Source organism: Arachis ipaensis, chromosome B7 (assembly GCF_059453495.1).
Source record: "Arachis ipaensis isolate K30076 ecotype BB chromosome B7, ASM5945349v1, whole genome shotgun sequence".
Lineage (NCBI taxonomy): Eukaryota > Viridiplantae > Streptophyta > Magnoliopsida > Fabales > Fabaceae > Arachis > Arachis ipaensis.
Window position 1 is genome coordinate 4,468,434 of NC_142442.1, and position 17,769 is coordinate 4,486,202.

At 33.6% G+C, this 17,769-nt stretch overlaps 4 protein-coding genes across 4 annotated transcripts; 2 read left to right on the forward strand and 2 right to left on the reverse strand.

Moving 5' to 3' along the window:
• Positions 1-979: 979 nt before the first annotated feature.
• Positions 980-1,731, reverse strand: LOC107606478 (uncharacterized). The gene has a single exon (XM_016308540.2). The coding sequence runs from the start codon at positions 1,648-1,650 to the stop codon at positions 1,072-1,074; it is 579 nt and encodes a 192-aa protein (XP_016164026.2). The 5' UTR covers positions 1,651-1,731; the 3' UTR covers positions 980-1,071.
• Positions 1,732-2,680: 949 nt separating this feature from the next.
• Positions 2,681-5,283, reverse strand: LOC107609697 (cleavage stimulating factor 64). The gene is made up of 6 exons (XM_016311714.3): positions 5,011-5,283; positions 4,713-4,751; positions 4,116-4,628; positions 3,936-4,031; positions 3,014-3,199; positions 2,681-2,938 (listed from the first exon to the last, which is right to left on the reverse strand). The coding sequence occupies exons 1-6, from the start codon at positions 5,179-5,181 to the stop codon at positions 2,813-2,815; spliced, it is 1,131 nt and encodes a 376-aa protein (XP_016167200.1). The 5' UTR covers positions 5,182-5,283; the 3' UTR covers positions 2,681-2,812.
• A 216-nt stretch (positions 5,284-5,499) lies between these two features.
• LOC107609480 (transcription termination factor MTERF15, mitochondrial) lies at positions 5,500-7,109 on the forward strand. Its single transcript, XM_016311470.3, has one exon. The coding sequence runs from the start codon at positions 5,666-5,668 to the stop codon at positions 6,848-6,850; it is 1,185 nt and encodes a 394-aa protein (XP_016166956.1). The 5' UTR covers positions 5,500-5,665; the 3' UTR covers positions 6,851-7,109.
• A 3,732-nt stretch (positions 7,110-10,841) lies between these two features.
• On the forward strand, positions 10,842-14,980 carry LOC107609378 (uncharacterized). The gene is made up of 9 exons (XM_016311326.3): positions 10,842-11,271; positions 12,298-12,498; positions 12,617-12,705; positions 12,796-12,934; positions 13,294-13,368; positions 13,560-13,681; positions 13,761-13,836; positions 13,946-14,005; positions 14,578-14,980. Exons 2-9 carry the CDS (start codon positions 12,364-12,366, stop codon positions 14,704-14,706), a joined length of 825 nt encoding a protein of 274 aa, XP_016166812.1. The 5' UTR covers positions 10,842-11,271; positions 12,298-12,363; the 3' UTR covers positions 14,707-14,980.
• The last annotated feature ends 2,789 nt before the right edge of the window (positions 14,981-17,769 follow it).

Here is a 17,769-nt window from a genome sequence, read left to right on the forward strand (position 1 = left end):
TATAAAAAGATTGAAAAACCAGAAAATAAAATAAAAAGGAAAAGAGCGAGAAAATTAAAAAGTAAAATAGAGGAGTATAAAAGAGAATTAAATAATATTCAAATCGAAATTGATAATCTTATAATAAAAAAGATAGAAATAAGAATAAATATAAACAAGTTGGAATTAAATTTAAAAAATTTATAAATGCCTGGAAAACCATATTATGATTAAAGCTGTTGAAAGAAAAAATGGAGAATGAAATTGAAAAATTAGAAAGATATTTAGAAACAAGAGAAAGTGTAGAAATAAAAGAAGTTTTTGAGGATTTGAGAAATTATATTAAAGAAAAAGACAAACAAATAAAAGATTTTATATACAATAATCCATGCAAAAAAGAATATTATAATTATGATAGAAATTAGATCAGAATTAAAAAACTATAAATATGAAATCAGAATTATAAATATACATCAAGGACTAGTAATAAATAATCATATAACAAATACAAGAGAAATAGTAGAAATGGTCAATACTTTAAATTATGAAGTTGCAAATTATTTTTATCAAAATCCTTTAAATAAAGCGCCACCAATTGAATCTATACGTATTATAAACTTATTCGAAGCAAAACATGAAGAGTTAATGGAAATTTCGAAAAAGAAACTAAAAGAAAAGTCGAAATTGAAAAATTGGTATTGGAGCCAAGTTAACGATTAAGGGTAACACTTTCTCTTTAAGCTAACACTTTTAGTGATACGCTTTTAAATCAATAACAACCACAAAATAACGAAAAGATGAAAATGACATATTTACCATAGCATCTCCAAATAACATTTGTCTTCAAAATTGTAAGTAGCAAAAACCCCAAAACCCCATCAGCTAAGAAGCTAATATGCTATACAATCATAATTCTTCTTATTATTCTGAATTCAAAGAAACAGAAAACTAAAAACCTATGCATAATTTATATCTAACTAACTGGAATGAGATGTTGAGAACTGAGAACTGCAAAATTAACCAAAAATGGCTGTTGAAAACTCATGAAAAAATTAAAAAGGAAGGAAAAAAAAAAAAAAAACAGAAACTGCTTCAGAAGAAAAAGGGATCGGCGTAGTTAAAGTTAAATGGCGCCTTATTATTATTATTGGAGCTGCAGTTAGAGTTGGACGAGAGAAGAAACTCCGGCGAATCGGGCCCAAACAGCGGCGGCGGCGGCAATGTATTGAAGTAATTAGGCATCATCGTCATTGGCTCCATCAACGGCGGCGGCGGCGGCGGAGGAGGCGCGACACATGAGTTTATATACTCCTCCGTCAAAAGCGGCGGCGACGATGACGACGTGGTTTCATCCTCCAGCTCCTCCTCCACCACGACCGGTTGCTCCTCCTCCTGCTTCCGTTTGTCGCGAGGGAGGCCGGTGAGTTTTTGAACCAATTGCATGAAATCGCGAGGGTTCGTCTCAATAACCCTAGGAGAATGCGTGTATATTATCACCGGTTGCCGTTGCTGTTGCTGCTTGTGATTCTGATTCTGATTCTTGCTGATGCAATGAGATTCCTTGTTGATCTTGAGATGCGTGGTGGTGTTGGTGGTTTTGTTCTTCATCGCCGGCATGGCGGTGCCACCGCTTTCTCTCTTCGAGTGCAAATGCAATGGCGGAGGGGCCATTCTTGATTATAGAGAGAGAGTGGTTTATGCAGTGTTGGTTGTTTTATATCTTAATTAATTTGTTAATTGCGTATAGTGTGGGAGATTATCTTGTTAAAGAAGGAAGATTAAAAATGCTAATAGAGGAAGAAGGTTAATTAATTAATTAAATAGTTAGTTAGTTAGTTGGAGTTTGTTTGCGAAGCAAACTCTCTCCGTTCCTATGCCGATGCAAATTATACCTAACTTTTCGCCATTACGTGGGATTCGATCCAAATCTTTTGTCACTTCTTTCTGTTATGCCTTTCTTTTTTTATTTCGTGAATAATCTTTTTGTTATTATCTGCACTACTTATAATAACAAATTAAGAAAGATCAGTAGTTGGTGAAAAAAAGAAATAGAAATAGCAATAAGAGCTACTAAAGTAATCAAGTATTTTCTAAACAGAGAATATTTAATATCATCGTCATAAATACTAAATAAAGTATTTATTACAATTTAAAATGTCATAAAATAAAAAATAACTAAGTACTTTATTTAGTTTCTATAAGAGTATATCCCGGAGATATATTTATACAAAATGTTATGTCATTGTTTACTTTCTAGATGTAAGTAGATACTCAATTATCATTGCTAAATGTTGAAATATCTTTGTATTGTTGTCACTTTTTTTATATTTAGTAAATGTAAAAAATGTTACACACGAAATTTTGACAGTACAATTATCTGAAAAAAATTACCGATATCTTCGCAATAAATTATTGTTAAAATAGCCTACAAATATTTTGCAACGTTATTTTTTTATGTCAATTTTCTCAAGATTATTTATTGATAAGTTACTGACAATTGTTTTTACTGGTAAATTATTTAATTGAAAAATATAAAATGATATCAACGATATTTATGAGTTTTAGTTTTTAATGAAATGTAAACTCATCTTAGTTTCAACCAAATTGCTTATCTTTTTCTTTTCCGCCCCATAATATTCTCATTATTACCCGTATGTATACCTGAAAATGTAAATTCCTAATATGGACTATGACTATGGAATTGAGAAAGCTTATAGAATTAAATTTCTTAGCATGATTATACGATTGAATTCACTCCTATTTAATTATCAACCTCTACAAAACTTCATTGAATCCAATAAATTTGATCATAGAATAATGCCTGCCAAATACATCATTGACGCAACATCTGTTGAAGCTGCAGCACTTGATTTCTTTGTTCTGGAGGAAGTAGATTTATCTGCTCTGGTGTGAGACTCATGACTTGTTGAAGTAGTGCCTTCTCCATCTCCGGGGTCAACTACACATACACAAATGAATATCAAAACACTGAAGAACAATCCATACAAAATTAATATTAATTCGCAAAAATTACCGCGGGAGGCCGAAGTGGTTGATTAGCAGCTCCCATCAAACCAGGCACTACAGATGGTGGTCCTGGAGGCACAGAAAGCGGTGTTGGGTTTTCCGAAGGACCAGGCATCCAAGAAGACCCTCTATCAACGTGCATTGCACTTCCAGCTTGACTGCCAAAATCAGGCCCTAAAGGCATATTCCCAACCTGATATGCAAATATCACTTAGAATACGAAAAACCAACTACTATGTTTAGTTTCAATATACATGGTCATTATCATCATAAGACTAAATACTGGCCCTCAAGTACTTTATTTCAGTGTTTCTTCTGTTCAAATCTCGACAATCAACTTAGGTTTAAGGATAGTTATGTGCACAAACAAGAGTCACATAAGTGGCAGAAAGAGAAAATAAAAGAAAAACGAGAACAGGACGCTAACTAGAGTAATCAAACCGCTACTTCTGTTAACAATTGCTTTGATGATATCTTAAATTATCTAGTTAAGTAAACTAGAAAATATAACTTTTTTTCTCCACATCAAGTATTCTGTAATTAATAGGTATCAACTTTCCAATTCAATAATTCATTTATCTCCATGGCAAATTTTACCTTCAAAACAAAAAGAGCCATGTTTTCTTGTAAAAGCCTACTGTATATATAACCCCAAACTCATCATAACAGTTCTATACTAGGCATATAGGTTAATGGCAATAACATCTTAAACAAAGAATAGATTTCACTTCAGACATGTAGGATCTAATTAGCCAAATAAAATTTGATTCTAGTCAGGCATGCCAATGAACCAAGAGTTAAATTCATAAGGGTAACAAATCATATAAATAGAAAGCAAAAAATTGAGCAAATAAAAACAAAAAGTCAAAAAACCAATCAAGCCCTAAATATTTTTATAAGAGTTCATGGGTGCTCACACATGGTCATACCTGATAATGCGATTGCGACGATTGTTGACTTGGAAGCAGGGGGGTCTGCCCCTGTGGAAATGTGGATCCACCACTTGAAGGTGGTTTTATACCTGGCTGCAAATTTCATCAATAAAACAATATTATTAAAACTCAACAAGACATGGGATCATAAATTGTAAACAGAAATATTCAACTCACAAGAAACATGGATTGCGAAAGATTGTGAGGAGCACCAGCATGTTGAAAACCCACACTGGCACCCATTTGTGGAGGGTACTGGGAATGGTAATTAGGTACTGACGGTGGTCGGTGCTGCGGTGGCAACTGTGGTTGCAGAGGCATATGTGAAAATCCAGGTGTCTGCAATGGTTGTGCAGATGAATGGAGCGAAGGGGTCGGTACGTTTGGAAGTTGTGACGATTGTGGAAGTGGCCCCGAACCCACTTGGGGAGCGAGATGTCCTTTAGGTTGCTGTGGCAGTTGGGAAGAGTGTGCGGCCATCGGCTGAGATTGATGACTCATTGCAGGAACAGCAGTTGATGAGACCAGTGGTGGAGGTTGGTTTGGGTGTTTTCGCAGAGGAATTTGGGGTTGCGATACACCTGCTTGATCCTGAGAACCACCTTGCCCAGGCAATAAAGGGGCAGGCTGAACGTTCGGCTGCGGCGACGGCTGAGTGTTTTGCGGTACAATTGGCTGAACCTTTGGAACCTAGAATCAAACATTTTCCACCCTCAATGAACGAATTTCTACGATTGTGAAACTGAAACTGAAATTGAAATCGGAAAAACATACCGCTTGAGGTGGTTGCACCATTCCAAGCATAATTTGTGCCTGGTTAAACAAAACAAAATGGGAAATTCCAAGTTAAACAACTAATTCAGAAGAACCACAAAGTGAATTGAAGAATTAGCAAGAGTACACTTGAAAGAGTGGAAACTGTTCAAAATAGGGATAATCCATTCTTGTAACTTGTATGATTAAACTTAGGGTTTCATGTTATAAACCTAAAGCTGCAATTATGAAAAGTTACAGCAATAAGGAAAAACGAGTTTCTGGTTAACATAGGGTTCTGGAAAAAGAAAAGGAGAACCTGGAAGAGAGCTTTGGTTAACATAGGGTTCTGGATGAGGATCTGCCTGGCTTGTTGCTGGTTCTGTTCAATCAGATTCTTCATCTGAGACATTATATCGTACAGTTGGTTCTTCGACATTCCGGCCAGGTTGGCCGATAAACCCTCGCCGCCGATCCGTTTTTCCGACATTCCTGAAGTCGAAGAAGAAGACGTGCAGAGGAGAAGGTTTTGCTAATGCTATTTGTGGGTTTCTTTTTTTTTTTTCCGTAAAAGCTATTTGTGGGTTTCACTGAACCAAGTTTTGGGCCTTTTTTGGGCCTTTTGGGCTTTAGTGACCCAAAAATCCGTTTGCTAATGCTTTATATTTTGTTTTGATGATATGCTAATGCTATTTGTGGGTTTCACTTTCACTGAACAAAGTTTTGGGCTTTTAGTGAAGCCCAAACTTTTTTGGCATTTGGGGCTTCAGTAAGGTTATTGAAAACAAAAAATCGTCACCAAGAGGAGAGGTTTTGCTCATCATTTTTCTCTCAACTGTTATTCAGTTCAGTGCAGTGCAGTGCAGTGCAGCAGCTCCGTTTGCAAATCTTGAAGCTCTGCATCAGTGAGTGATTCAACCATGCGTGGAGGTGGAGGATCAAATTAGCACTTAGAAGAGCAGCCATACAAAGAAATGATGCCCAATTTTCTCTTTTCAAGGTTAGCTTCTTCCTTTAAAACCCTAAATCTCAACAACCCCAAATCCCAATTGAATCTTCTTCAACAGCATAAATCGCATCTCATTTTCTTCAATTCACTCGCAACCAAACATACCAAACTCCCAAAAGATCACAACTTTACAATCTCCTATCTAATCGCCGAATGCGGATTCTCCCCCGAGACCGCCGCGCTTTTGTCACAAAAGGTTCAATTCAAAACCCCTGAAAAGCCAAACGCGGTCTTAGCCCTCCTCAGACAATATGGATTCTCCGATACGCAGATCGCTAAGTTCATTCAGAAGCGACCGTTGTTCCTCCTCACTGATGCGGAAAAGATCATTAAGCCCAAGCTCATGTTTTTCTCCTCCATTGGGATTCCACGTGTTCTCCTCCCAAAACTTGTGATTGAGAACCAAAACCTGTTAGCGAGGAGCTTGGAGAAGTGCCTCATTCCGCGCTATGAGGTCCTGAAGAGTGTTGTTCGAAGTGAGCAAGAAATTGTTTGTTCATTGAAGCGCGGTGCAATGGCTTTTGTGTTGTGTGATGTGATGAAGAATTTGATTCCCAACACAAAGGTTTTGAGAGATTTGGGTGTGCCTCAGAGTTCAATCTCACTGTTGGTTATGTTTCACCCGAGCGAGGCGTTTATGAATCATGAGAGGTTTGCTAAATGTGCGAAGTTGGCAAAGGAAATGGGGTTTGATCCTAACAAGTGCAATTTCATCAGTGCCGTACATGTGCTCTCGCATATGGATTGCGCCAAGATGGACCGAAAAATGAAGTCTTTGGAGAAATGGGGTTGGTCAAAAGAGGTGTCCCTTTCGTCGTTTAGAAAGTTCCCTACTTTTATGTCATATTCGCCGGAGAGGATCGAGCGGGCGATGAGATTCTTGGTGGAGGATATGGGTTGGTCTTCCGAGGACATTGCGAGGTTCCCCACAACTCTAGGATACAGCTTGGAGAAGAGGGTTATCCCTAGATGCCATGTGATTAAGGTCTTGAAATCGAAACGACTCGTCAAAGATCAGTTATGCTTGGCGACATTCATGTGTATGAAGGAGGAAGAGTTTTTGGAGGACTTTGTGACTAAGTATCTGGATCAGGTGCCTCTTCTACCTAAGGTATATCAAGGTTTGGTTGATTATAAGGATTTACTTTAGCATTGGAGATTTTTCTTACTTTTGTTGTAGACTTGTAGTTGTGCATTCATTGCAAAGCTGGACATATCGATTTCACTTTTTGTGCATGGATTTGAGACTGAGTTGCAGTTCATTGAGAACTTGAGAAGGGCATTGTTTGCATAAGCCATTGATTTTGTATCATGTTGATCCCTTACAAGTGGTTGTTAGTTTTGTTATTATCTTGGATAATTATTTTGATGGCGCATAAACACAATCAGCAAAGATGCTTATTTTCTTATGATCTGTGATTTATGTTAATTATTTTTGTTTGTCAAGGGAAATATTTGGTTGAATATCATTTTGTACGATAATTGTGCTTCGAATTAGAAGCAATAAGTGATAACAAACATAAAACAACAACTGGTTCCTTATTCTAATTCCACTATATATGTTTGGCTATATGGGTCAATTGACGACATAATACCCTGTCATAAACCATGTTAATAGACAAGTCATTTAAAATGATATATTTAATCACCATCTATCTATATTGATTTCTTGTTATACTCTTACCTATTATTTTGGTGAATGTTTTAGCCTTTTTATTTTACCCCTCTATTTCAATACTTCACATTCTTATATAAGTATATGTTTGATGTATGCTTTTAAGTTCATATGCTATGGAACTTTGATTATCATAGACATTAATTTAGAGGTTCTTGTAATAGCAAATCATGGTAAAGTCACTATTAATACTGACATTCGAATATTCAATCAACTGTCCTGTCGAGTGTTTTGGTACATTGGCATATGTTGAGACCTGCTGGTAGAGAAGCTTATGTCTATCTAAACCAGCATAGAATTGCTTGGCAACATGGTTTCACGCGAGTACTGGGAATCAGAAGTAAATTGTTTGTGATTTTCTAGGTCTAGCTAATAAATGTTTCTAGCTGCAATAAATTGATGATCTGGTAGATCCCTCAAACTAGCATGAGCCATCTCTGATTCAGTAGATACTGGAAACTCACTTTATTTAATTATTTGGAGGTAGTTTTCCCTTTTCATTATCATCAAAATTAAGAGCAGTAGTTCTATGTTCTATGAAGATTGTGGAAGGTTGTTGCTTCTATTATTCTAACTTGAATTTTGCTGTTTCAATGTTTAAAAGCTTTCAATGAAGTTCTCCAATAGTTGGAGGGTCTTTTGAGCCATTGGTTTATATAACATGGAAATGTGTTTATGATAGCACCCAAATTGGATCATGTGATTTGGTAGCAACTTTGCAATGAGGGACATATTTGGCTGTAATTACAAGAGAGCTGGATCTAAATTTTTTTTTAACCAAAGATAGGAGATTCAAACCCGCAACCTCTTAATTGAATATGGGGAAACTATGCCATTTGAGCTATAAGTCATTGGCAGCTGGATCTAAATTTAATGCTCACAGAAACATTATTGCACATAATTTAATTTTTATTGTTGATGGTATAAAAGTTTTACACAGATATTTAGTCGTTTATTGACTTATTAACACAAGTAACTATATTTTTAAACTCACTATTTAAAAAATCATCTATAATAACCCATCATTTTAACATCACCAAATTTATAAGATTTGGTTAATTCAATTTTACCAAATTAATTATACTTTTTTTTAGTAAGTTTTTTGTTTTTCAAATTTTGAAGAGAGCTCTAAAAACATGTGGAGCTTGATGGAAAGCAGCTACAAAATTACAGCAAAAGCACACCAAATCCCACAATAGAAGAGACACAAAACATGTCTCCAACTAATAGCAACACTAAATTTAGTATGTTATTGGATCAATATTATTGACATTGATCGAGTTATATTGATTCCACGTTATACTAAATTCTTAGGTTTAAAAGAAACCGGAGAAACCCAATTATGTGGTCAAGCAAAAGATTAATCTTTTTAGTATTTTACACTGGTGTTTTGACAATTTTAACCGTCCATCTCAATTATAAAAAATATATATAATATATTAATTAAAATTAACCATTAAAATTATTGTAACCAATATTTTAAGAAATTTTGAAAAATTTTCTATAAGTTAATGAAAATGGACATCGTGATTGATAATGAATATTTCGGTCAATAATACAAAAATAAAATAAAAAGAAAAAGACAAATAGGTCCCTCACCTTTTGTCCCGTCAATATTTTTGTCCTTGATTATTGAAAAATACTTTTAAGTCTCTGACCTTTACAAAACTTGGACAGATCAGTCTCTCCGTCCAAATGCTTCCGTCAGGGACTAATCCGTCCAAATGCCTCCATCAGGGACGGATCCATCCAAATTTTGTGAAGGTCAGTGACTTAAAAGTATTTTTCAATGGTCAGGGACAAAAATATCCACGGAACAAAAAGTCAAAAATCTATTTATCATTTTCTCTAAAATAAAAAATAGGGGAAAATGAAATGATTCAAGAGTTATTGGTAACGTGGGTATGCCCCATAAATCAAGAATTATCCCTCTCCAAGTCACGTGACATTGATGGTGTGAATGTGATTGCATGAACACAGACAAAATTGTATCACCTTGGAAGCATGAACTCAAATTAGAGCACCACACACTTTCTCCAAACCCCCACAAGATTCCACTTTTTAGCAACACTTATTGTGTTATCATTTTCTTCTTCTAAAGTAATCATTTTCTCTCTAGCCATATCAATGCCCTATACAATAAAACTCTATTTTAATTTTAGCCACGCGTTTTCATTTGGACTACCATTATGAATTATTCAAAGATTACAAGGAACCATTCAGAAACATGTAATTATATCATATCATATAATTCACACAAAGGAATATATTATTGTTATGGTAAGCTTATTCATACGCTATAATTAAATATTAGAAATTCCATGATGTCCTTAATCATTAGTTCTCAGCAAGTCAGCATCAATAAGTCCAATTCACCTTTCTAATGTAAATCTTAGCCCTATCTATGTAATTAAGAAAACATACTTTATAATTAAGTCATAATTTTTAGTTTTTAAACTTTTGTACACACTAATAAAGTGAGAGTAAAATAAATAAGTAAATTACATTGAGAAATCAATAACATGAAATGGTGATGCATGAACATCAATTAGTAGTAACTTGCAAATGCAAAAAGCCAATAATTCATTAGCTATTCTGGATTGATTCCATAGGCTTCATTAATTGAGCATGCTAAAATTGAATAAGACAACTAACTTCTAAAATTCAATCACATGATATGTCATACATATTTGTTAGTGTAATAAACAATATATAATAACCACCTTGTATTAGTTGAATGATCCATTTGTTCATTCGTTTAAATAAATATAAAAAATTTAAATTTTATTTTGTACATGCAATAATTCATTCGTTTGTTATAAATTTTTAAATGAAACTCTAATCTATAACAAATTAATTTTTAACTTGTTGGCTTAGAAAATAAAGCGAAAGCCAACAAACAATATATAATAACTAGCTTGAATAATATGTAATAATTCATAAACTAATCTTTCAATATTTGAGTCCATAGTGCATTAGTTTTTTTATCTCTAAACTTAATTCAACATTGCATAAAAAAATGTTAATTTTTTAAAAATATAAGTTAAATATCTGTATTCTAATTTAATTAATTAATCTAAAACTTTTGGCAATTACTAACACATAAATTCAATAAATTTAATTTTGATATATTATCATCGTAAAATTATTTTACATGTGTATTTAATTATATAATGTTACATTAACAAAAATAATTTATATTAACTCTGTAAATAATTATCTAAAAAAACAATTATAATTATACGATTATAATTATACGACTCTGTAAAATATTTTACACCATAAATACATCAAATTAAACTCAAATTCCATATCAAAACAACTTAGGCCCACCAATCCACCATAGAGGCATAGAAAACTCTATGAAGCTTCTGGAACAAAGGATAATAAATAAATCCAAACCTAACACAATCAATGAAACTAAGTAGTAGAAGTAGTACTACAAAGTAAGAACTGCTAGTGACTTGTAATGATTTTCAGATGATAATAATTGAAGTCATTGTTGAAAATGATTGAACAACATTGTGCTAGTAGCCTAGTACTATTATTAGGGTTTCCTATTTTCTTAAAAAAGAAAAAAGGAAAATAATAAACCAAAAGAAAATTGAAGAATATTGTAGAATTTAGGGATAAAAAAAGAAGAAAAAAGAAGAGAAAACAAAAAAGAAAAAAAAGAAAACAAGAGGCGGGTGGCAACAACCTATAATCTTTCTTCCTCATCCTTTAACCTTATACCTTACTTCAACCTCCGATTCCCAAATTCCCGATTTTATCGTATTAGGGTTTTTTGAATTCAAATTTTTTCCCTTTGTTTCTTCGATCATCACTGCATCCATCTTCAAATTTCATGCTCTCAGATACACACGCGGTTGCAATTGCTCCCTTTTAACGTTTAGGTGAGTCAACCAATCTACGCATCGGATGCACTTTGATTCGGTGAATGTGATGTTTTTTTTTTTGTTCGTTGTTACTCTCAGTGCTCGCAAAGCTGAAAACTTTTTCTTAATGGGTTTCTGAAAATACTTAAATTGTGGATGGTGGTTTGATGTGGATATCTTATTAAATTTTTTTTTTAAATTGTTTATTTGAATTGCATTTTGGTTAGCTTCAATTTCTAAAAATGAAAAATTTATTTTTCATTTGATATTAGTTAACTTTGATTGTTACTGATGACAGTAGATATTTATAGTCGTAACTGTTAAGGATTGATATTAATTCCAGAAGCCGTTAATTACCAATTTTTCAGGTTTGAAACAGTATTAGTGAATAATTCATTGCTTGGTGATGTTAAAAACTTGATTTGCCTTCATTTTTCTGGTTGGATTTGATTGGAGGATCTGTGATATTGGAGTTGGTTATGTTTCATTTTGATAGGAAGCTACATTTGGGAAATTGGAATTGAATGTTTGGAGTTTTGGGTGAAACTTTGGTATATGTACACAAGGTTGAAGCATTTGGTGTTTTGGTCTTTATTGATTTTTAAGGTTTCGGCTAAACTAAGTAAGAAAAAGTGCTATGGCAATGCATTTTGTGTGTCAAAGAATTTTTGGTGTCTTTGATTGGTACAGGGTTTCCCATGGGAAGTTCTTACCCTTGACTTGGGATAAGTTAGCTTGTAATGAGAGAGATTGGAACACTTTTTTGTATTGCTATTGTTAGTTTGGTTGTGACCTCTTGTGTCCTTTTCTTTGACCAGGATGCCTTTTCCTTCATATTACTTACATTTCTTCTTTACTTCTCTGGATATTCTTTCTTGATCCAGAGGAAAGGTGTAATTAATTAATTAGTTTTTCCTCTTTGACACACAATAGGCATATACTTAAGTTTCTAATCCCCTTTCCCGTAATTCATGTAACTTATGTGATCCTTAAATTATCAATCCTTAAATTGTGTTTTCATTCTTCTATTCATTCGTATAATAGGTGAAATTCGAGAAAGTTTGGAAATCACATATTATCTTCAAGGGACTTCTCATATAAGGCTTTGCAATGTTGAATTCACAAGAAATTATGAAATTCAAATCTTACCAGAATCAGGCAAATTTATTCGTGAAGGAATATCTCTTAGCAGATCCTCTGATTCCTTATACATCCATTATTGGTGGCATTTTTGCTTGCAAGATGGTATGCCACAATAGTCTATTGTATTATGCTATAATTCTATTTCTTAAGTATGCACTTAGTACTGTCATTATTCTATCATTTTGTATTTATATTATATATAAGTGTTTCCTGTTTTCAGGTTTATGATCTTACTCAGCTTTTTAGCACTGTTTACTTTAAGACCTATTCCAGCCTCACTAAAATCCAGCGCATCGAGTGGAATAACCGGTAACTGGAAGTTTTTGCTAGTAGAGAATCTCTTCTTTTGTATTCGATGATCTAAATATGTTTCTGAATATTTTCCTATTTTCTGTGCAGTTCTATGTCAACTATTCATGCCATTTTTATAACATCTATGTCATTGTACCTGGTGTTTTGCTCAACTCTATATTCTGACAATTGGTCATCTGAAATTATTACACATAGAAGCTCACCAGTGTCTACATTTGCTCTAGGGGTAGGAATGATCTATATCTTTCTCAATTTGGCTTATCCTTTTCATATTCAGTTATCCTATTTGCCATTTATCTCTGCATGTCAGATTTGTGATAAATAATAATGACATATAATTATCTCTGTATACTACCTTAATCTAATCGTGAAATGCCTAAATGATTGAAGGCTTCTTTTTGTTGCTAGGTTTTCTATTATTACATGAAATGCCTTCATTTTCAATATATAGATCCCATGTGAATATTACCTTCATTTGAAAAAAGAAAACATGTTTGTAACCCGTATTATAAGCTGGTAACATTTTCTATCTTTTTTTCTGGTCTAGAAGTCCATATTTCTCACATAGTGAAGTTCCCCTGACAGGTTTCTGTTGGTTACTTCATCGCTGACCTTGCAATGATATTTTGGTATTTTCCTTCTCTTGGTGGATACGAGTATGTAAGGATCATTCCTTTTGACTAAACTAGCCTGTCTCTTTAGCTGAACTCTGTCATTCAAGTTTAAGATATTTCACTTGATAGGAACCCGGCTGGAGATGATTATGGCCAGAGTTTGCTTTCCTTCCCCTTTCTCCCTCTTTAGGTTGTTGATCGGGTATTTAATGTGACTTCATATTACCATTGATTCAGGTGATTCATCATCTGTTATCTTTAGTAGCAGTCGCCTATTCAATGTTGAGTGGAGAGGGGCAGCTTTACACATACATGGTCCTGATCTCCGAGACAACAACTCCAGGGATAAATTTGAGATGGTATTCATGTGCTTATATCTGAAATCTAATACATCACGTAATGTTGTTCTTTATTGACGTGCATATTTTTTGTGTATAGGTATCTAGATGTAGCTGGAATGAAAAAGTCCAAGGCATATCTTGTCAATGGGGTTGTAATATTCGTTGCATGGCTGGTAGGTTCATCGCATTCTATGTTGTAATATTCGTCTTGAGTATTTGCATTTCCATTCTCGTCCTCTGTTCGTGTCGTCTATCATGCTAACAGAAATGGTTTTTCCGCAGGTTGCCAGAATAATTTTGTTTGTGTACATGTTTTACCACGTCTACCTGCACTATGATCAGGTAATAGATACTAACACACTTGATATAACACTTGTGTTGTAATTGAATTTGCGATTTTGTTGCAAGTAGATGTAGATCTTAACATTGAATTTTTTTTTCCTTATTAATATAGCTGCATCTTGTACTGTGTGAAAACTGACATAGAACTTGGATCAATTTGTTGACCAAAAGATCAGTTTTTCTATAATGAAATATAAGTAATATGCTTGTATTGTGTCAAATGGATATCAATTTTGGGATGTTCAAATCTTGTGATTAAATTTACTAAAATGATATGTGCGCATAAAAAATAAGCCACCAAATGAGGCTTTGATGGTAGTTGTTATGTGCCACAAAAAATCAGCCACCAAATCAATCACCATGTATTTGTGTATAAATACGTGTGTTGTTTAACTCATTTCCAATGTATATTTGTATTCCAATATGTATTCTATATGGGTGGCTGATTTGGTAGCTATTTTTTCTGTACACATAGCATGGTGGTTAAATTTAATATCACTGTGTTGTGTGGGAAATCAAAACAATATTTCATATATTTTGTGATGAGATATGATTGTTGAATTATTGAACAGGTAGAGCATATGAGCACCTTTGGGGAAATGCTAGTTATTGTAGTGCCATTGGTACTATCAGCAATGAACTTGATTTGGTTCTCAAAGATTATCAAAGGCTTAAGGAAGACCTTGGCCAAGAGGCAGTAACATAATATATTTTGATGGATCTGCATAGTTCAAAAATTTTGAGGAAAATGAATTATAGGTTACACTGTTAATATCCCTACCAACCATCCATTCATCTCTCTCTTCTGATGTAAACTTAAAATGTCATGCTGTTCACTGTAAGATGTAACAGAGCAGAAAGGATTTATTTAACTTCTGTGGTTCCCATGTGAATCTGAACTCATACATTTGTCTTTGTATAAATGTGTTATTGCTATATATATATATATATATATGTCCTTGTTAATTAGTTAAATTTATTTCATGTTTTGTTAAATGTAATTAATTTCGTTCCATCAATTTGGCATTGGGAAATGATATAGTAGTTATGCAAGTTAATACATGTACTGGAAAATGAAGACTATGTATAAAAAGTTGGGACAAGCATTTTTCAATATATATATATATGATCATTTCAATCTTAAAACCTTCCTTTGTAACCAAAAAAGTCTTGGTCTTTTTTGTCCACATTACAATATTACTTGGGGTGCAATTTTATTTTGCTTGGAGGACCATCATCTCAAGTCTCAAACGAGATTAGTATATGAATACTGAACCCAATTGAATGTTGTATTATATAAAAGATGATACTTATCATTCCAAATTTTACTAGATGTATAATAATAATAATAATAATAATAATAATAATAATAATAATAATAATAATTCTTTTTTTTTTTTTTTACCAAAGATAGGAGACTCGAACCCGCAACTTCTTAATTGAGTATGGGGAGACTATGCCATTTGAGCTATAACTCATTGGCAATAATAATAATTCATTGAGAGTACACACCAAAATAAATTCATTGAGAGTCCTTAAATGACATTTACTATTGCAATACCAAAAATTATTTTAAAAATAGCTAGAAGCCTTTTTTTTTTTTTTTTGGGTATACAATACACATTCACATATGCCCAAGGCCAACGTATATTATCTATCTTTAATCCATATACTCTTCAGTATCGAAAACTCTTATAAATACAATTCTAGCGCGGTGAAAATACAAACTCAGAACAAGGAGATTTGCAGTCTTGTGTCTCGATTCTACATATTCATCTTCCTAACAGTCCCTCTTTATCACAATATTTACACCTTAATAAATCATAATTGATTTCATTCAACATTTTATAACACCATATATAGGTACAGAGACATTATACGAAGTTGGGTAGGAGTTTAAATTCATGATTGCTGCTGCTTAATTTAGTTTCAATTAAAATTAATTTTATTTTTATGAACTGATTTAAATTGATGCATTGTATTATAAATTGGTTTAATTGAAATTAATTTCTTATGTGACAAAACAGTTTGGTTCATTTTCTAAACTATTTAGAATGATTTAGTGCATTTTCAGTTCAGTTTATGTGAACACTATAACATCCTACCACACAGAGCTTTATACCTAAGATGTAAAAAAGAGGTGCCGAGGCGCTACGACTTCTAAAAGTATATATATATAGTTAAAAAGGGTTGTACCTAGGAGCTTTTGAAGGAAAGTTAAGACAAAAGCGTTAAACAGAAAAACGCATCACTCACGTAGACGATAAACGTAGACCGGATAGGATAAGAGCGAAGCAAAACATAAATACATAAAAGAAGAGTTCCAAGAAAACAAATAACAAAACTTCTTACTCGACTCGCGAAGTTATAACCGGTCAGAGCATATATACATATATAAATGAAAATCCCCAAAATACAATTTACATATATAAATGAAAATCCCCAAAATACAATTTACAGAACCTGTTTCTCCAAATCAACCTCTAGGTGGGATAAAGCATAATATACATATATAGTGGAAATATAAAAGTATCTACATATATATCGAAACCAAAATAGAATCCCCAAAAATCTAGAATCCTTCGTTTCAGAAACTTCTAGAATGCCTCAGCGAGGTGTCTCACGTCCTGCATCTGAAAACCATAAATATGTATGAAGTGAGAATTGGAGGTTCTCAGCATGGTAACGGTGCCCACATAACTAACATATAATATCCCGGAAAAGGCATAGGCGATCCTAAAACTTTCGACAATAGATTCAAACTTAAAACTAAAATTTAATACCATAAACAGGGTGAGGTATCTAAGAATTTTTTATTCTATCTCAATTTCTGACTTAACTCCTGAGTTCATCTTCTTTCCTCCAATCCTCCGACACACCGGTGCACAGACAAATAGTGCATACAAAGAAAACACAAGTAGTTTACAGTTACACCAAACAGAACATATAGCAGTAGTTAAGCATGAATATCAGTTAAGCAAACCCAATAATGCAAAATCAAACAAGATACATAAATGCATATGATGCTTGTCTTTCCTACTAGCCGTGAGCTCACGTGTCGGTTACTTTTCCAGAACCCGACACATCCGATAGCTAATCCGGATATGGTTCTCTTGAAAATTGGTGGGCGGTACACCACCACGAACCCCACCTGGCGGGCGATATACCACCACGAACCCCACCATTGCGAGCGGTACACTACCACGAATCTCGCAAGATCTTCAATTAGAAAAATAACATACACGTGGACGGTAAGCCACCACAATTCTCACCTTCTGTGAGCGGTAAGCCACCATGATTCTCACAGACATTTCGACACTGCGCAAGCGGTAAACCACCACGATCCTTACCAGGTTAAAACTCAAAGATCAATTTCATTTTAAATCATTATAAATCATTCATTCATTTGTTCATTCATTAACTCGTATATGCATCTCCGACATTTTCGCAACTTTTTTGCACTTCTTCAATTACTCTCAATCATTTAATCATCAATCATATATTCAACCTCAATAATATCGATCAATCATTGTCATTACAGCCTTCTTCATGTTATATTCAACACTTTCTCAAATCATTCACATTAACTCGATTATTCATTACATAACCTACAAGTTTTTCAAGTTCCAATTCAACCAACTATACCCAAAACATGCCTAAACACTTTGCATTTATTCCACATCATGAATAACATTCACAATTCACTTCTCCTATCAACAATTCAACATCAAACAACTTCATTATATATATATATATATATATCA